General features: G+C 42.2%; 1 protein-coding gene across 1 annotated transcript in view; it reads right to left on the bottom strand.

Moving 5' to 3' along the window:
* Positions 1-19,587, bottom strand: part of LOC115456575 (MLX-interacting protein-like) — a 141,744-nt gene that overhangs the window by 109,366 nt on the left and 12,791 nt on the right. Inside the window, exons 3-4 of the mRNA XM_030185753.1 lie at positions 19,172-19,254; positions 9,862-9,903 (exon numbers count right to left, since the gene is read on the bottom strand). Coding sequence (XP_030041613.1) covers positions 9,862-9,903; positions 19,172-19,254 — 125 coding nt within the window. The remainder of the gene's footprint in view (positions 1-9,861; positions 9,904-19,171; positions 19,255-19,587) is intronic.

Consider the following 19,587-nt stretch of genomic DNA (forward strand, 5'->3'; position numbering starts at 1 on the left):
GCTTTGCTTCCCAATCTCCCAGTGTTGCCACCCAATCTCCGCTAAGCTTCTGTGGATCCATTCCTTCTGAGCAGGATTTCTGTGTGTTTATACCATGCATTTTTTAATTGTTACCGTTTTCATCTCCACCACCTCCTGGGGGAGGGCACTGCAAAGAATCCACCAGTCTCTCCGTGAAAAAATACTTCCTGATATTTTTCCTGAGTCTGCCCCCCCATCAACTTCATTTCATGTCTTTTAGTTTTCTACTGCCTTCAAGTCTCCGAAAAAGGTTTGTTTGCAGATTAATACCTTTCAAATATTTGAATGTCTGTATCATATCACCCCTGCTTCTCCTTTCCTCCAGTCTCCAGGGTATACATGTTCAGGTCATCGAGTCTCTCCTCGTACATCTTGTAATGTAAATCCCATACCATTTTTGTTGCTTTTCTTTGCACCACTTCAAGTCTTTTTACATCCTTAGCAAGATACAGCCTCCAAAATTGAACACAATACTCCAGGTGGGGCCTCACCAACGACCTGTACAGGGGCATCAACACATCTCCTTTCTTCTGCTGGTTACACCTCTCTCTATACAGCCTAGAATCCTTCTTGCTACAGCCACCGCCTTGTCACACTGTTTCGTCGACTTCAGATCCTCAGATACTATCACCCCAAGATCCCTCTCCCTGTCTGTGCATATCAGATTCTCACCGCCTAACACATACATATCTCTTGGATTTCTACTCCCTAAGTGAATCACTCTGCACTTCACTGCCAAACATTAGCCCATTCTTCTAGCTTCTGCAGATCCTTTTTCATATTTTCCACTTCCTCCGGGGTGTCCACTCTGTTACAAATCTTGGTATCATCCACAAAAAAGCAAACTTTACCTTCTAACCCTTCAGCAATGTCACACACCGATACTTGAGGAACTCCACTACTCACTTTTCCCTCCTCCGAGTGAATTCCATTAACCACCACCCTCTGGCATCTGTCCATCAACCAGTTCATAATTCAGTTCACCATATTGGGTCCTATTTTCAACCTGTCAAGTTTATTCAAGAGCCTCCTGTGAGGAACCGTGTCAAAAGCTTTGCTGAAACCTAAGCAGATTACATCTATCACATGTCCTTGATGCAATTCTCTGGTCACCCATTCAAAGAATTCAATGAGATTCATGTGACACGATTTACCTTTAGTAAAACTATGTTGTCTCGGATCTGGCAACTTATTGGATTCCAGGAAATTCACTATCCTTTCCTTCAGCATCGCTTCCATTATTTTTCCAATAACCAAAGTGAGGCTTACCAGCCTGTAGTTTCCAGCTTCTTCTGTCACCACTTTTGTAAAGAGGGACCACATCTGCTGTTCTCCAATCCCACAGAACCTCCCCCGTCGCCAAGGATTTATTAAACAAATCTTTAAGGGGACCCACCAGAACCTGTCTGAGCTCCCTCAATATCCTGAGATGGATCCCATTCGGTCCCATGGCTTTGTCCACCTTTAGATTTTCAAGTTGTTCATAAACACTCTCTTCTGTGAATGGTGCTATATCCTCTCTATTCTCATATGTACTTTTGCCAGTCAGTTGTGGTCCTTCTCCAGGATTTTCTTCTGTGAAAACAGAAGTATTTGTTTAGCACATTTGCTTTTTCTTCATCATTTTCCACCTGTACCAGAAATGGTTTTCAAGGGTGATGATGCAAAGGAACTGAAATAAACCTTGGTGAACCTGGAAGACGAACTGATCCAAATCGACAAATTAAAGAGTAGTAAATCACTTGGACCGGATAACTTGCACCCTAGGGTACTAAAAAAAACTCAAACATGAAATTGCTGATCTGCTGTAATCTGTAACCTGTCATTAAAATTGTCCGTAGAACCTGAAAGATTGGAGGGTGGCCAATGTAACGCCAATTTTAAAAAGGTTTCTAGGGGTGATCCAGGGAATTACTAACCAATAAGCCTGACTTCAGTGTCAGGCAAAATAGTGGAAACTACTATAAAGAACACAATTCTGGAACAAATAGTCAAACATGGTTTAATGGGACAGAGTTAGCATGGATTCAGCCAAGGGAAGTCTTGCCTCACCAATTTGCTTCACTTCTTTGAAGGCGAAGATAACAATGGCAATAAAGGTGAGCCGGTTGATGTAGTGAATCTAGTTCCAAATGAAAGACTTCTCAGAAAATTAAAGAGACATGGAATAAAAATGTTCTATTGTGGATTAGGAGTTGTGTATTGGACAGGAAAAAAAAGGGTAGAGTTAAATGGTCATGTTTCTCAATATAGGAGGGTGAATAGTGGAGTGCCACAGGGATCTGTACTGGGACCAGTGCTATTTAACATATTTATAAACGATCTGGAAATCGGAACGACACATGAGGTGATTAAATTTGTAGATGACACAAAACTATTCAAAGTTGTTAAAACACGTGCAGACTGTGAAAAATTGCAGAAAGACCTTAGGAAACTGGAAGACTGGGTATCCAAATGGAAGATGAAATTAAATGTGGAGAAATGCAAAGTGATGCACACTGGGAAGAATAATCGAAATCACAGTTACTTGATGCTAGGGTCCACCTTGGGAGTCAGCACCCAAGAAAAAGATCTAGATGTTATTGTAGACAATAAACTAAAATCCTCTGCCCAGTGTGCAGTGGCAGCCAAAAAAGCAAACAGGATGCTAAGAATTATTAAGAAAGGGACGCAAAAAGACCAAGTATACAATAATGCCTCTGTATCGCTCTATGGTGCAACCTCACCTTGAGTACTGCGTTCAATTCTGGTCGCCTTATCTCAAAAATTATATAGCAGAATTAGAAAAGGTTCAAAGAACAACGGCCAAAATGATAAAGGGGATGGAACTCCTCTCATATAAGGAAAGGCTAAAGACGTCAGGGCTCTTCGGCTTGGAAAAGAGATGGATGATGAGAGATATGAACAAGGTCTACAAAATCCTGAGTGGTATAGAATGGGTAAAACTGAATCAATTTTTCACTCTTTCAAAAAGTACATAGACTAGGGGAGTCTCAATGAAGTTACATGGAAATACTTTTAAAACAAATAGGAGGAAATATTTTTTTCACTCAACGAATAGTTAAGCTCTGGAACTCTTTGCCAGAGGATGTGGTAACAGCAGTTAACCCTAGAACGCATATTGGGGGCCTTTTAGGCCCCCATGCTTACATTTTTGCTATTATCTGCAAAATTACTTTAGTTAGAATTTTGAAACTCAAGGTATTACTCAAGTATGTCATTGTTGATAATATCCAGTTGTTCATATAATTTTTTTTCATAGGCATTATGGTGTAACAATGCTTGTTTGGTGAAAACTACATCTGTACGAATTGGGGGCCTTTTAGGCCTCCGCTGTTTTTATCATGTTCTCAGAAGTGTTTGTGTCTCAAGTTACTTTATTTGTACTCAGTAATGCTGGTGGAGGGGCCAGGGTGTGGATAATAACATGTGAGGATGTCATGTGATTTTTGGAGGGAGTGATAAGGCCATGACATCACCTCAGGTCCTCTGAACACTGAGGACAGTATACACTGTGAGCTAATTGCTGAAGGACCTGTGATAAGATAAGCTGTTGAGAGGAAATCTGTTTCATTTTCTAACATCTAGTCAGCAATGGCACAGTCTTCCTCCAAGTGTCTGACTGACCAAGAGATTGAAGCGATTATGTTTCAAAGCGATGATGAAAGTGAACTATCTTTGTCTGATGAAGAATATCTGCCACCAGCTAATCAAACATCCTCATCCAGTGATTCTTCTGATGATGAAGAAGTGAATCTAGTGGATCCTCAAGAAGTGATAAGTAGAACATCCAAAACGAATGTTTTTTGGGACAGTAATCCTACATTAGTCGGACGTACTCCAATACACAATATTGTGAGACAGGCTCAAGGAGCTGTGGGAAGTCCCAGTTACTTTACCCCTAAAGATGTATTCTGTACTTATTTTTCTGACAATATTGCAGAAGAGGTCCTATTATGTTCAAACCTAGAAGGAAGACGTATCGCTTCAGCAAAAAATAAGTCCTGGAAAAATATCTCAAAAGAGGAACTTTATGCATATATTGGACTTTTCCTGCTGGCAGGGAGTCAAAAATCGTATGATGTCCCAATACGAGAATTATTTCTGGACCCACTTTCTGATCCACACTATAAGGCGACAATGTCAGTGGGCAGATATGAGGAAATTAGAAGGATCATTCGCTTTGATGATAAGCGAACTCGTGCAGCGAGGTTTGAAACAGACAAATTAGCCCCTATCAGTTATATCTGGAACATATTTATCAAAAATTGCACAAAACTTTACAATCCTAGTACTAATGTTACTGTAGATGAGCAACTTGTACCGTTCAGAGGACGCTGCAAATTCATACAATAATGCCCAGCAAGCCAGCCAAGTACGGTATAAAAATCTTCTGGATGTGTGATTCTGCAAATTATTATGGCATAAATGGCGTAATCTACTGTGGCAAAGAGGTTGGTGCACCAGTACAGAAGGATCTGGGGTCTGAAATAGTCAAAACTCTTGCTGTTCCAATATTCAATTCAGGTAGAAACATCACCATGGACAATTATTTCACCAATGTTGAACTAGGCAATTTTCTGCTTGCAAAAGCTATTACACTTGTTGGTACTATAAAGCAAAACAGACGAGAAATTCCAGCAGCACTCAAACACAATCGTCAGCGAGCACTTTATGAGAGTGTCTTTGGATTCAATAACAAAGCGACTTTGGTATCTTACAAGGCAAAGAAGGAGAAATCTGTAATTTTACTCAGTACCATGCATCACGATTGCAGTGTTGACAGCAATAACCAAAAATTGAAACCAGAAATTATCCTGCATTACAATGCAACAAAAGGAGGTGTAGATAAAATGGATGAGATGGTGGGAGAATATTCGTGTAAGAGGCAAACAAAACGATGGCCTGTAGTACTATTTTCAAATATGCTTGATGTAGCAGCCCTAAATTCATTCATTATTTATACAGAAACTCATCCTGAATTTCATGCACAGAGGAAGGACAGGAGACGCTTATTCTTGAAGGACCTTTGTCATGAACTTGTAATACCTCACATGATAGAGCGAAGCGACTTGAAATGCTTGCCAAAGAAAACTAAAGAAGCAATGAAACGGTGTGGCGTACAGTTTCAGATTACTCCAGAGCCAGGAGAAAGAAAACGAAAGCGTTGTTTCATGTGTCCAAGAAACATAGAGAGGAAAACTGAGCGATATTGTTCCACTTGTCAGGAAACTGTTTGCAAAGAACACTCTTCTGAAAAAATAACATGTCAGAATTGTTTGGAAGACTAATATAATAGAAAAGAAAGTTAGAATAAAAATGTAGCTGCAGCTAGTTTGCTATAGATTTCTATGCATTTTTGTGTGTTTTCATGTCTTTGCGTGAAATTTGGGAAAAAAAAGATTTTTTGGTGTTTTCTGTGAAAAATTATAATTAAAATGTTGTCCACTATTCATATTTTATTGAGCAATTTTGAAATAAACTTGTGAAAGTTATTTAAGTGTGTTTTTCTACATTATGTGCATGGGGGCCTAAAAGGCCCCCATGACGTTAATATGTATATTTTTAACGTCATGCGTTCTAGGGTTAACGTATCTGGGTTTAAAAAAAGGTTTGGACAAGTTCCTGGAGGAAAAGTCCATAGTCCGCTATTCAGATAGACATAGGGGACGCCACTGTTGGCCCTGGGATTTGTAACATGGAATGCTGCTACTGCTGGGTTTCTGCCAGGTACTTGTGACCTGGATTGGCCACTGTTGGAAAAAGAATTCTGGGTTGGATGGACCACTGGTTTGACCAGTATGGCTATTCTTATGTTCTTATGATAAATAGTAGTACATCAGTACGTATCTCTTAAAGGCCAGGGGACCAGCTGCCGACATTATTCATTATTCACCAAACTGCATCAGGGAAATGGGCCTCTTTAACATTTCATTGCAAAACTTTCTAATCATGGCTAATTTACGAAAGCAAGCATAATTGCACAAAACTGCATAATTTCTCCCAGGGTACACAGGGCTCATTGTGTTTGGCTTTAAAGCATATTGCTGAGTGTGTTTCTGGTCAGACTCAGACACCACAGCAGCAGGTTTAACATGTTCCTCTCCCTCCCTTATCTCTATTGAAGCTTTGCTCTTAGCAAGGAGCCATGAAGAAGATACAGTTTGGCTAGGGAACACTGCAAGGGTCCCATGTGGGTCATCACAAAGCAAACAAAAAAACCTGTAGCAAGCTGTCCAGTGGTGCTTTGCTTCCGTCTCCTACTCCTGTTGTACAGTGGGCAAAGTATGAAAATGCACTGGTAGCTTTGAGCATTGCAGCAGAAAGATGAGTCCTTAAGGGAGCGATGACTGACATGACTAGAGGGGGAGGGGCGGTGCCCAAAAAGCTACCTAAATATGAATCAGCAGTGCAGCAGATGAGGAGCCCAGGTTCTGCCTGCCAACCGGTGAAGAAGCAGCTGGGACAGACAAGAGGCTGGGAAACTGATGAGGGAGGTAATGTTGAGGACAGAGGTTCTCAACCCAGTCAGGTTTTCAGGATAACCACAACGAATAAGCATGAGATAAATTTGCCTACAATGGAGATAGCACGTGCAAATTTCTCTCATGTATATTCAGTGTCGATTATCTTGAAAATCAGACCGGCTTGGTGCATCCTGAGAATTGGGTGAGGGTGAAAGGAGTGTAAATAAAATGAGAGTCAGAGATAAGGGATGAAATTGAGGAACAAAAGCACAAGAGATCCTACAGCATACAATGGAGACACAGTGAGCTATACCTTTCCCTCTGACTACTGATACCCACACACCCCCTCCCCACTGGCCATGCTTCCCCTATATCCCTCCACAACCTATTTCCTGCTCTCACACTTCCTTCACCCAACAAATCATGCCCACACATACTTACATATAGTCCCCACAGAACAGTGCCCTGTTCAAAACACTAGGTGGGCATAGGTTGAGGATCCCACAAGGTACCTTATGTGGGAAGAGCATTAATACAGGAAGGGGAGGGTAGTGGATGTGACACTTGGTTTTCACACTGCAACAGGCAGTACTTTTGCTTCATTTAATTATGGCCATTTCTACTAGTATATATACAATATATATGACAGTGTAAGGTTGAAATCAGTTTCTCATGAAGAAGAGGTGGCCACTGAACGAGAGAAGGGGAGGGATCAATGAGAAAAGAGGCAAGGGCTTAATGGGGGAGAGAAAGGGTTGAGGGCAGCTGAGGCTGTTGAGATGGTGGGGTAGAGAGAGGGTTGTGGGCAGCTGAGGCTGTTGAGATGGTGGGGTAGAGAGAGGATTGTGGGCAGCTGAGGCTGTTAAGATGGTGGGAGAGAGAGAGGGTTGAGGGCAGCCGAGGCTGCTGTGCTTGGATGGGGTGAGTTAATAGGAGAGCTCTGAAGTCGGGGTCACACCTCAATACTGCACCTTTCAGCCGTGCAGCGTGTGCCTTACTACACAAGAGTTCTGGAAGTCTGCCATGATACCATTTACTTCTCACAATACTTCTTCTTAAAAAAAAAAAAAAATTTTAACTCTGCTCATGGTGTGGGTCCCAGCTGATATTCAGCCTTTGATCTGTCGGGCCACCAACACACAGGTTGTGAACTTTACATACCTCCTTATGTGGGTCCTGGCCGATATTCAGCTAGATCAGCCTTCCATATAAGGGCCACTTTCCCCACTGTACAACAGGAATGGGGGGGGGGGGGGGGGGGGCAAGAGCAAAGCACTGTCGGACAGTTTATATGGAAAGCTGATCCCTTATTCTGTGAGACTAGACTATCACTAGGGTCAGTGCCTCCATTTTGACCCTAGAACTGGAAATGGCAGGAGTGGAAGGCAACAGCTCTTGCCCTGTCCCACCAGACTACCATGGATCACCTCTGGGTAAGTCCCAGGGGTACCTTAGAGACTGAGGTGGGGTGGGGGGTGGGATTGGGACTGAGGTGGAGGAAAAGTGGGAACAGAGTAGGGTGATCAGACAAAGGCAAGGGAGGGGATGGGATTAGCTACCCAGATGATACATGGCTCTTTTGAGCAGGGACTGTCCTTCCTCGTTTAAATTGTACAGCGCTGCGTAACCCTAGTAGCGCTTTAGAAATGTTAAGTAGTAGTAGTACAGCCGTTTGTTTAGTCCTATCCAGCTGCTTAGCTATGTGGGCATCACAGCACCAAATATGACTCGTGCCTGCCTAGTGCCAGCTGCTCCATGACTCCACTGCCGGACCATATCGGCACTACCCACATTTTGACTGTGTGGTCTGAGCTGATATTCAGCAGCACTGCCCAGTTATCGTTGAATATCGGTGCTGGCTCACTCAATATGGTTTAAGTGGGCAGGATCCTCTCCTGCCCACTTAAACCATGCTGAATATTAATCCCAAAGCTTCTACGCATCTGTTCCTCCTAATTACACACAGTGCGATCCTTGGTACTGCAGCCACATACATACACATATACACCTACACCTCTCATCTTTGCAGCAAGGCATGCACTGAGCCCCCTCCTCCAGAAGGGATTTATAATATTCTATCCAACATATATATTAATATGCAAATGTAGTTGCTCTAAGTTTTGTAAAATTTTGCATAATATTCAGTGCATAATTCCCTGGGTAGTGAAAGATAAAAGAAAAATTACATTTTAGTGCTCCCACTTGTTATAAAAATGCAAATAGTTCACAGCTCATCTGCATCCTGTAGTGAAATTTTTCATGCATTGCCACAGCTGGGAATTTCTTAGCAACAGCAATGTGTGAAAAAAAGAAAGAAAAAAAAATGGAATCCCAATGCCCCTCCTCCTCAAGCCTTAAGGACTAAAATGTAAAACAAAATAAAAATAGATGTTTCCCCCTCCCCTGGTTTCTCTCTATCTAATAGATTTGGGATTGATATGACATGCACAATTACTTACACATACTGCAGGGTGCACCTCTGATTCGGTTATGTTGAAATCTCTGTCTCCTTTCACATTAAGTGACTTCATGACTAAATCCACTGGAAAACACCGCATGCTAATCTTGCCAAATCTAATTCTCGAATTACAAGAACTAGTCCTTGGAGACAACTCTCCCCAGATTCCTCCCCTCCATTTTTTACGTTCTTCCCAAATTACTTTCTTTCCTCTTGCACTTGATACTCTTGGGAGAAAGCCATATCTTCTGGCCTAAACACCTCTGCACCAATAAGTGAACCTAAGATTTCTCAGTGCGAGTCAGCTCCGTAGTATCAACATGGGTTTTGGAAAAGAGAGATGGAGGCATAGCACTAATTTACCAAACCCAATTCGCCACCAAAACTATTGCCGAATCCATAACACCACAACTAGAAATTGCTTCATTCAGAATCCATAACAAATCCCTGATCGATCATCTGAACTGCGTTCTGTTTTACAGACCACTTGGTAACTGGAACGAAAGCCAGCCTATCTTCACGGACTTCATCTCAAACACTTGTGTAAACAACTCCAATACACTAATACTAGGTGACATAAACCTTCACCTAGAAGACCCCAACTCCGCCAACGCACAGGAATGCAAAGACTTCCTACAATCCTGGGATCTCAAATGGCCTCACATGCAAGCTACCCACACCAAGGGACACACACTGGACCTCTTATCACACAAATTGCCCTAGGAAACAAGGAAGGGAAATCCTGCTGCACAGTCACAGACCTCCACTTTTCCCTACACACTCTCACACATGCAGTCCCATGTGATCATGTTCACCACATGCAGTTTCTTTCAAGACACTACCATTGAGGATACCTTCACTAATATAGAAACTCTATACTGGCAGTAGAAAAAGGTGAGAACGATTGAAAGGTACCTGGGTGAATGACGATACGGGCTTATGTTTCTTCCTCTGAATCTGTAATGCAAGGAAAGCAAAGGACTTAGTTCTCTGCAGCAATAGAAACTGAATGTGTTGATGTCAGGCACTGGTCTTTCAAACTGAGGAGGAGATTTTTGTGTAGCTTTACTGCTGTTGCTTTTCCTCTGATCACTTGATATAGATGTTTCTTGTAACTATGGAGGGCAGTCACAAACTATACAAGGAGTGGGATGAAGACATGTATAATCAGAGTTTTGGATATGTTGTGCATGTAAATTCCAAGTTCAAAAATAAAATTTTAATACAAATGTAATTTATGAAAAAAAAATATTTTAATCTTATATGCCTAGCATTTAGTCAGAGTTGCTTCAAACACACTCATGATTTTATAGTTTTTTAAGGTTATCAATAGAAATCAAACAAAATAAAACATGGAAAAGAAAATAAGATGATACCTTTTTTATTGGACATAACTTAATACATTTCTTGATTAGCTTTCGAAGGTTGCCCTTCTTCGTCAGATCGGAAATAAGCAAATGTGTTAGTTGATAGTATTTGCTTATTTCCGATCTGACGAAGAAGGGCAACCTTCGAAAGCTAATCAAGAAATGTATTAAGTTATGTCTAATAAAAAAGGTATCATCTTATTTTCTTTTCCATGTTTTATTTTGTTTGATTTCTATTGATAACCTTTAAGAGTGGACTAACATGGCTACCACACCGCTCTACTTATAGTTTTTTAAGACACAGTAGATAGGACAGCAGATAAGGACCATAGAACCCAAGAGCTGGCACCGAACTACTACCTGTTGCGGTGGTGTAAACCAGTAGATCCCAAAACAAACCTGTCCTGTGGGATCCCTAGCCAGTCTTCAGGATACAAATGAGATAAATTTGTAAGTAGTAGATTTGCAATATGTGAAATCCTGGGGATCCCCCAGAACAAGCTTGGGAACTACTCATATAAACACCTCATTTGATCACAGGTCTTCCTGTACAACATTGTGGATGGAATGAAAAATGCTCCCAAAACTCCACAATATTTGGTTCATATTAGAGGCTGGTTAGCCTTGAAAAACTAAAGATGAAAGCTAGCAGATCAGGGGTTACACACAGATGCTTTTGCATGACAAAGTATTTTCAATTTTCTCTGCTGCTGACTGAACTGAAATGTGTGTGAAAATTTTCCAGATTTGGAATTTTTACAAACTTATCTATGTCGGTCATGAATAGAAACAAGCAATGAGTACATTAGAACTAGTAACTTAACACCTGCAATAGGTCCTACTACAAGGAAAAGATATTCTGTCACCAGTGAAGGGTCAGTCTGAGATGCATAGAGAAGATGAAAACATATTCTAGAGGGAGGCAAGTAAAACAGATGCAAAAGAAGAAAGAGTGGACCCACGATTTTGAATAAGTCCACCGCTTATAATATTTCTGTATAACAACCTCAATGTGTCTTTTCCAGTATTTCCCCTCCATGACCATGGAGATGTAATCAAAGAGAAGGGGATGGAGGGAAGAAGGAAGCACAGGTGCAACTGCACCAGAATAGAAGATGGTACGGGTTATACATTTTTTGAATAAAATAAAATCTACACGTTTCAGTCCAGGAAGCCAAGTATCTCATTGTTCCTTTATATCTTGACACATCTCCACCACAGATTACAATTACCAGTCCTGCTATCCCCTCCTATCAAGGCATTTGCCAGCCTCACGTCACCCAGAACAATGATACCCACCAGTCCCAGTGAACAGCTGGCAACAGGGGAATGAGCAACATACAATGCCTTGAAAAAGTCTTCATGCCCTTACACATTTTTCACATTCTGTAGTCTAAAAAATATTATTCAAAACGCATTAAAGCAGAAGTTTAGTTTACTGATTTACACATCACACTCTGCACTTTCAACATGAAAAGAGAAAGCATTGTTTCTTACCCGTAACAGAAGTTTTCTATATGGACAGAAGAATTGATCAGGCGTAGAAAAGGAGCAGATATCACACATGCCAGGACAGAGCTCAGATCTTAGTGCAAAATTCTGAACATGCAGCGGTCTTCTCAGTTCCTCAGCTAATTCCGAAGCTTAAGAATTTAGGCAACTATATGGGAGTGGGAAGGACTCGAAGACTGATCAATCCTGCTGTCTATGGAAAACATCTGTTACAAACAAGCAACAATCCTTTTTTTTTTTTCCCAAATATATTTATTGTTTTAACATTTCACAATACAGACGATATATGTTTTCCATAACAGCTTTTACATATAACATCAGATATAAGCAATTTACAAAATTCAACCCCCACCCTCCCCTCCCTCCTCCCAAGGTAACTCAAACCTTATAACATAATCCATTGTTACTGTGGCCCATGTGCCCTAGTATATCTGCAGGACAAGCAACAATCCTTTTTATGATTTCCAATCCAATTGAAATTGGAAAGTATTATACAAAAGGGGTCAAGAATGTGTGTCTGGAGAAAAATAATTCTCCAAAAACATAATGGAATGGGATGAAACTTAGAAAGGGGGAAAACCTGGTGAAACGACATACTGAGTTTGAAAATAGGCCAGACTGGTCTTAAGATTAAGTGATGTGTGTGGTATAAAAAAAAACAGTACATCTTCCAGTCAACACTACCTCTATAGCAAAGCATGGTGGCAGCGAAATTATGTCACAGGGATGCTTTGCAGCAGCAGGAACAGAGAGGCTTGTGAAGATCAAAGGAAAGATAGATTTTGTAAAGTATAGGCAGATCCCGAAAGAAAGCCTGTTCCAGACTGCGATAGGCTTGGGACTGAAGAGAAGCTGTGGCAATGATCCTAAGCACCAAGCAAAGCAACAATGGAGAGGTTTCACAAGAAGAAAGTGGATGTCTTCATGGCCAGTCAAAGTTCAGACCTGAATCCAATAGAAATTCTTCCAGGAAGAATGGGTAAATTCCACACCATCCTACAGTGGAAAGTTGGAACTTATCCTAAATGACTTATGGCTATTACTGTGGCAAAAGGGGATTCCACTTAGTACAGAGTCAAGGAGTGTGAAGACTTGCAATGAGGGCTTTTAGGCTTCTTCTTTTTTTTTTTTTAATACTTCTGTAATTTTTTTCATGCTGAAAGTGTAAAGTATATTGTGTGAATCAGTGAAACAAACTCCTACTTTAATGCATCCATTGTATTTCTGGATATAGCCACTTTTCTCCACCAGGCATCACAGTGATTTACAGTTTTAAAAAGGCACACTTGAAATCTGCCTGGTTAGCATATCCAGTACAATGCTACATACAGTACATTCTCTTCATCTCTCATTCCCTTCAACTGCTCGCCCTAACTGAAACCTGGCTCTCCCCTGACGACTCTGCCTCAGTTGCGGCCCTTTGTCATGGAGGTTATCTCTTCTCCCACACTCCCCGCCCAGCTGGCCGCGGTGGAGGCGTCGGGCTACTTCTCTCGCCCTCCTGTAGTTTCCAACCCCTCCTCCTACCGCAGTCTCACTGCTTCTCATCCTTTGAAGCTCACTGCATCCGACTATTCCACCCATTACCACTCAGAGTGGCTGTCATTTACCGCCCCCCTAATAAACCCCTCTCTTCCTTCCTCACCGACTTCGATGTCTGGCTTTCCGTCTTTCTTGAACCCTCATCTCCGTCCCTTATTCTCGGAGATTTTAACATACACGTTGATGACCAGTCCGACCCTCACTCTTCTCAGTTCCTCACTCTAACATCCTCCTTCAACCTCCAGCTTTGCTCCACCACCCCTACTCACCGAGACGGTCATTGTCTTGACCTCGTCCTCTCCTCTTCCAGCTCTCCCTCCAATTTCCATGTTTCAACTCTTCCTCTCTCCAATCATCACCTAATCACCTTCACACTTCTTCACCCCCCCCCACCTCAGCCCCGTCCAACTTTAACCACTACCTCCAGGAATCTCCAGGCTATCGACCCTCCCACCCTATCCTCTAATATTTCTAATCTCCTCCCCTCCATCATGTCCTCCGAGTCTGTCGACAAGGCTGTCTCCACTTACAATGCCACTCTCTCCTCTGCTCTGGACACCCTCGCACCTTCCACCTCCCGTCCCACAAAGCGTACTAATCCCCAGCCCTGGCTGACCCCTTGCATCCGTCACCTTCGCTCCTGCACCCGATCTGCGGAGCGCCTCTGGAGGAAATCCCGCACCCATTCGGATTTCCTTCACTACAAATTCATGTTATCCTCCTTCCACTCCTCCCTTTTCCTTGCCAAACAGGACTACTACACCCAATTGACCAATTCTCTCAGCTCCAACCCCCGTCGTCACTTCTCCACCTTTAAGTCCCTCCTCAAAGTGCCCTCCGCTCCCACCCCACCCTCGCTCTCTCCTCAATCACTGGCTAATTACTTCCGTGACAAGGTGCAAAAGATCAACCTTGAGTTCACTACCAAGCCATCTCTTCTTCACCCTGCAACCCTCTCCCTCACCCAACCAACCCAGGCCTCTTTCTCCTCCTTTCCTGTCATCACTGAGGAGGAAACCGCTCGCCTTCCTTCCTCATCGAAATCCACCACCTGCTCCTCTGATCCCATCCCCACCAACTTACTTAACATCATCCCTCATACTGTCACCCCCTCCATCTGTCATATCCTCAACCTCTCTCTCTCCACTGCAACTGTCCCCGACACCTTCAAGCACCCGTAGTCACACCTCTCCTCAAAAAACCATCACTTGACCCTACCTGTCCCTCCAATTACCGCCCCATCTCCCTCCTACCCTTCCTCTCCAAAATATTTGAGCGTGCCATTCACAGTCGCTGCCTTGATTTTCTCTCCTCTCATACCATCCTCGATCCACTTCAATCCGGTTTCCGCCTTCTTCACTCAACAGAAACAGCACTCTCTAAAGTCTGTAATGACCTGTTCCTTGCCAAATCCAGAGGCCACTACTCCATCCTCATCCTCCTTGATCTATCCGCCGCTTTTGACACTGAATCATGACTTACTTCTTGCGACACTGTCCTCATTTGGGTTCCAGGGCTCTGTCCTCTCCTGGTTCTCCTCCTATCTCTCCCACCGCACCTTCAGAGTTCACTCTCATGGATCTTCCTCCACCCCTATCCCCCTATCTGTTGGTGTTCCCCAGGGATCGGTCCTTGGACCCCTTCTCTTCTCAATCTACACCTCTTCCCTGGGCGCCCTGATCTCATCTCATAGTTTCCAGTATCATCTCTATGCTGATGATACCCAGCTATATCTGTCCACACCAGACATCACCGCAGAGATCCAGGCAAAGGTATCAGCCTGCCTATCCGACATTGCTGCATGGATGTCCAACCGCCACCTGAAACTGAACATGTCCAAGACCGAGCTCATCGTCTTTCCACCAAAACCCACGTCTCCTCTTCCTCCACTTTCTATCTCAGTTGATAACACCCTCATCCTCCCCGTCTCATCTGCCCGCAACCTCGGAGTCATCTTTGACTCCTCCCTCTCCTTCTCTGCGCATATCCAGCAGACGGCCAAGACCTGCCGCTTCTTCCTCTTCAACATCAGCAAAATTCGCCCTTTCCTCTCTGAACACACCACCCGAACTCTCGTCCATGCTCTCATTACCTCTCGCCTTGACTACTGCAACTTACTCCTCACTGGCCTCCCACTTAGCCATCTATCCCCCCTTCAATCTGTCCAGAACTCTGCGGCACGTCTCATATTCCGCCAAAACCGATATACTCATATCACCCCTCTCCTCAGGTCACTTCACTGGCTTCCAATCAGATACCGCATTCAATTCAAGCTTCTCCTTCTTACCTACAAATGCATTCAGTCTGCTGCCCCTCACTACCTCTCCTCCCTCATCTCCCCTCCCTCATCTCCCCCTATGTTCCCGCCCGTAACCTCCATTCACAGGACAAATCCCTCCTGTACCCTTCTCCAACACCGCCAACTCTAGGCTCTGCTCATTCTGCCTCGCCTCACCCTATGCTTGGAACAACCTTCCTGAGCCCTTACGCCAAGCCCCCTTCCTGCCCATCTTCAAGTCTTTGCTTAAAACCCACCTCTTCAATGCTGCATTCGGCACCTAACTCTTCCGTTCACTAAACCCAGACTGCCCCAATTTGACCGCCCCTATCGGACTGTCCGTTCACTTGTCTCTTAGATTGTAAGCTCCTTGAGCAGGGACCGTCCCTCTATGTTAAATTGTACAGCGCTGCGTAACCCTAGTAGCGCTTTAGAAATGTTAAGTAGTAGTAGTAGTATTTTGTAATAGATACACACAATCCCAGAATGTGAAAACAGGTCCCTATTTACTAATAAATACACAGTAGCACACCTTGGTAAATCCAGCCCCCAGAGGACTTACAGTCTAGAGCAAGTAAATACGTACAGTATCTGAATTTAATTTATTTTGAGAAAACAATGAAAAGGCATGAATTAAATCCAAAAGCTGCCTAAGCAGAGCACCCTGAGCCATTTAAATAGAAATTCAGGGTTTATAGAATTATATATTTCATGAGTTCTAAGTGAAGACTGCAAAACAGGTCCACTTTTACAGATATGAACAATATCCATTAACATTCATCAGAGCCTATTTGTACCTATGGAGCCTAAGAATAAGCTTAACTTCAACAGATTGGTTACTCTGAAAACTACCGAAAAAGTTGGTTTCGGCTGAAAGTTGGTAAGTCCAACAACTGCAATTGTTCAGACTGCCTGATACCTTTCTCTACGTGGTGACCTACAGAAAGGTAACAGACACAAAAAACAATTTTGTGGCCTACAATTCTGTGGCAATTGACTTAAAATATCTAGATCAGCATCTTTTCCTAGATGTCTTTGAGGCCCAGTCAAAGCTCAGACCCGAATCCAATAGAAAATCTTTGGCAAAGCTTGAAGACTGCAGTGCACAGACTATCCACCCAAACAACTTGAAAAAGCCTAAGATATTCTTCCAGGTAATTCCTGTACAACCACCTCAATTTGTCTTTTCGAGTATTCTACCTTTACACATCTACTTACATAACTTTTCACGTTTTATGCTCTAGCCATGATTGTCTTCATTGGTAAATGAGGTCAAAATTTCATCCTGAGTAAAAGAATCTACAGTCCCTAAATCTTACAGTCTCCTACTGTACTGTCGCTTGTTTTTGAAGTGAAAAATCACCCATGTCTCTGTTACTATATTTGTTTTACTATTATTTTATTTTGATTGGTTTGGGTTCTTTCTTGTTCTATTTGTCACCCTCTTATCACCATGCATCTCTCCCTGTCTCTCACCTTACCCACCCCACCCTCTTTCTGTGAGACTCATTGGAATGCTTTGATGTTTCACTTATATATACTATTTATCAACATTTGCTCATTTCTGGTCTGAAGAAGAAGGGTTACCTTCAAAAGCTAATCAAAAATGTATTTAGTCCAGTAAAAAAGGTATTATTTTATTTTATAGGTTTTATTTCTATTACCTTTAAAAGTGGACTAACTCAGCTACCACATCATTCTATTAGAATTTTGTTGTTCCTTTCTATAAAATTTTAATTGATTTTTATATTGATGCTCACTACTTTGTTATACAATGTATTAAAGGCAATATATTAATTAAAAAAAAAAACACCACAAGTGTGGAGGAGTGGCCTACTGGTTAAAGCACTGGTCTTGCAATCCAGAGGTAGCCGGTTCAAATCCCACTGCTGCACCCTGTAATCTTGGGCAAGTCACTTAACCCTCCATTGCCTCAGGTACAAACTTAGATTGTGAGCCCTCCTGGGACAGAGAAATATCCAGAGTACCTGAATGTAACTCACCTTGAGCTACTACTGAAAAAGGTGTGAGCAAAATATAAATAAATAAATAAGTAAGTATTGACATGTTTGTGTAGTGGTTGAACCTCCCTTTCCCTCTTCCTTTTTCTAATCTAAATAGCTTAAGATTGCATAAAATCTCAGCATGTCCTCGTGTCCCCTTTATTAATTAATTTATTTATTGCATTTGTATCCCACATTTCCCCACCTCTTTGCAGGCTCAATGTGGCTTACAATACATCATGAATAGTGGAAATATATTAGAAATATATTAGAAAATAAATTTAGAGGTCTATTCTGTATATTTTTCTATGTAAATATTATTTTAGAGGATGGTTGCTCGAAACTGAACTCTGTGGTACAGGTTAAAAGTTAGCAGAGGATGTTACAAGTCCTTTTACAAATGAAATGGGAAACAATTACCTAGGACAAAAATAATGCAGTAACATCAGTATTTATGGTGATAAAACTCCTAGAAGATGGTGAGATCTGTTGCCTTAAGTTAACATTAAGTAGCACCATTTTGCCTAATTCAAACACAAATATGCAAAAATAAAAATCAGACAATGTAAACATTAAACGTGGCATCAGGATCAGATGAACTTCATCAGTCTGCCTCTATCTCACCTAGAATATTGTATCCAGATCATGCAGAGAAGGCAAGGTCTGCACTAAGAGTCAAATGAAATGAGACTACAAGGACCTAATTATGTATACCCTAGAGGAAGAGAGACGGGGGGGATATGAAAGACATCTAAATACCTCACAGATACAGAATGGGTACAAGAAATAAACCTTTTCCAGAGGAAGAATGCTCTCAAACAAGAAGTCACAGTATGACACTCCAACCAGGTAGACTCAGGAATAGCCTATGAAAATACATCTTCACAGATGTGTGATGGATATATGAAATGACCCCCCCCCCCCCCAACGGGGGTGGTGGAAATAAAACAGTAAAAGAATTCCACAAAACATGAGGTAAGCAAAGAGAATCCCTCACAAAGGAGGTAACAGGGAACTGGGAACCAGCTGGAGCCTGTGGCATTGCAACAGGAGGGAGCTAGGTAGATTGGATGTGCTCAATGGTCCTTGTCTACTGTCATATTTTATGTTCCTAAGAGAGCTACACTTAGTTTTTCATGAATTAAGGATGGACAACTTTGTCACTGGTGAAGGGCATGTTAAGTTACCTAGTTCTGATATATATCCTTTACTGAACATGAAACCTATCTGTGCCCTTCACTAGTCATAAGGAAATTGCCATGCTTTAGGAAAGCACTGGTTGAATGCGAACAGCTGGCACCCCTACCCGTTGCTGCTGAAAAATAAACTGATTATGCCTGCAGTATATATTTTTAACTATACAGGCAACATTGTGGGATACACTTACTGCTTGTGTAGTGACTGACTACAGAGTGTATGGAAACCCTGCTGCTGCTGCTGCTGTTCTTTCTCCCCTCTCTCTACCTCTACCTCCCAATCTTACTCTTAAGCTCTGGTTAAGGTCCTTGGTATGACAGCCTCACCTCCGGCTTGCGGTGATAATCCAAATCACTTGCTTCTAACGGGGTGACAAAATTACACACTGGATTCTTCCGCCGCTCTACATCTATAGGAAGAGGAAATATAGAATTAACCACAGCTTATGACATTATAACAAAGAATAACATTCCCAAAAGATAAACAATTTCTCTACCCTATAAGGCCTCAACAAGAGGCCTACGACAAAACTAGGGCCCACAGTTATCACTATGCAAAACACTAGCTATGTGACAACAAGCCCTTGCCAATATCCTCTCTTTTCTACTACTTCTAAGCTCACAACATGTTTTTCTATAAGGACAAGCAGGATAGCAAATCCTCACAGATGGCCGACATCATCCAACAAAGCCCACACAGAAAAGCATCTCTACAGCCAGAAAACTTCTAGAAAGCCTTTGAA

The sequence above is a fragment of the Microcaecilia unicolor genome, chromosome 1 (genome assembly GCF_901765095.1).
Source record: "Microcaecilia unicolor chromosome 1, aMicUni1.1, whole genome shotgun sequence".
Taxonomy (NCBI): Eukaryota; Metazoa; Chordata; class Amphibia; order Gymnophiona; family Siphonopidae; genus Microcaecilia; species Microcaecilia unicolor.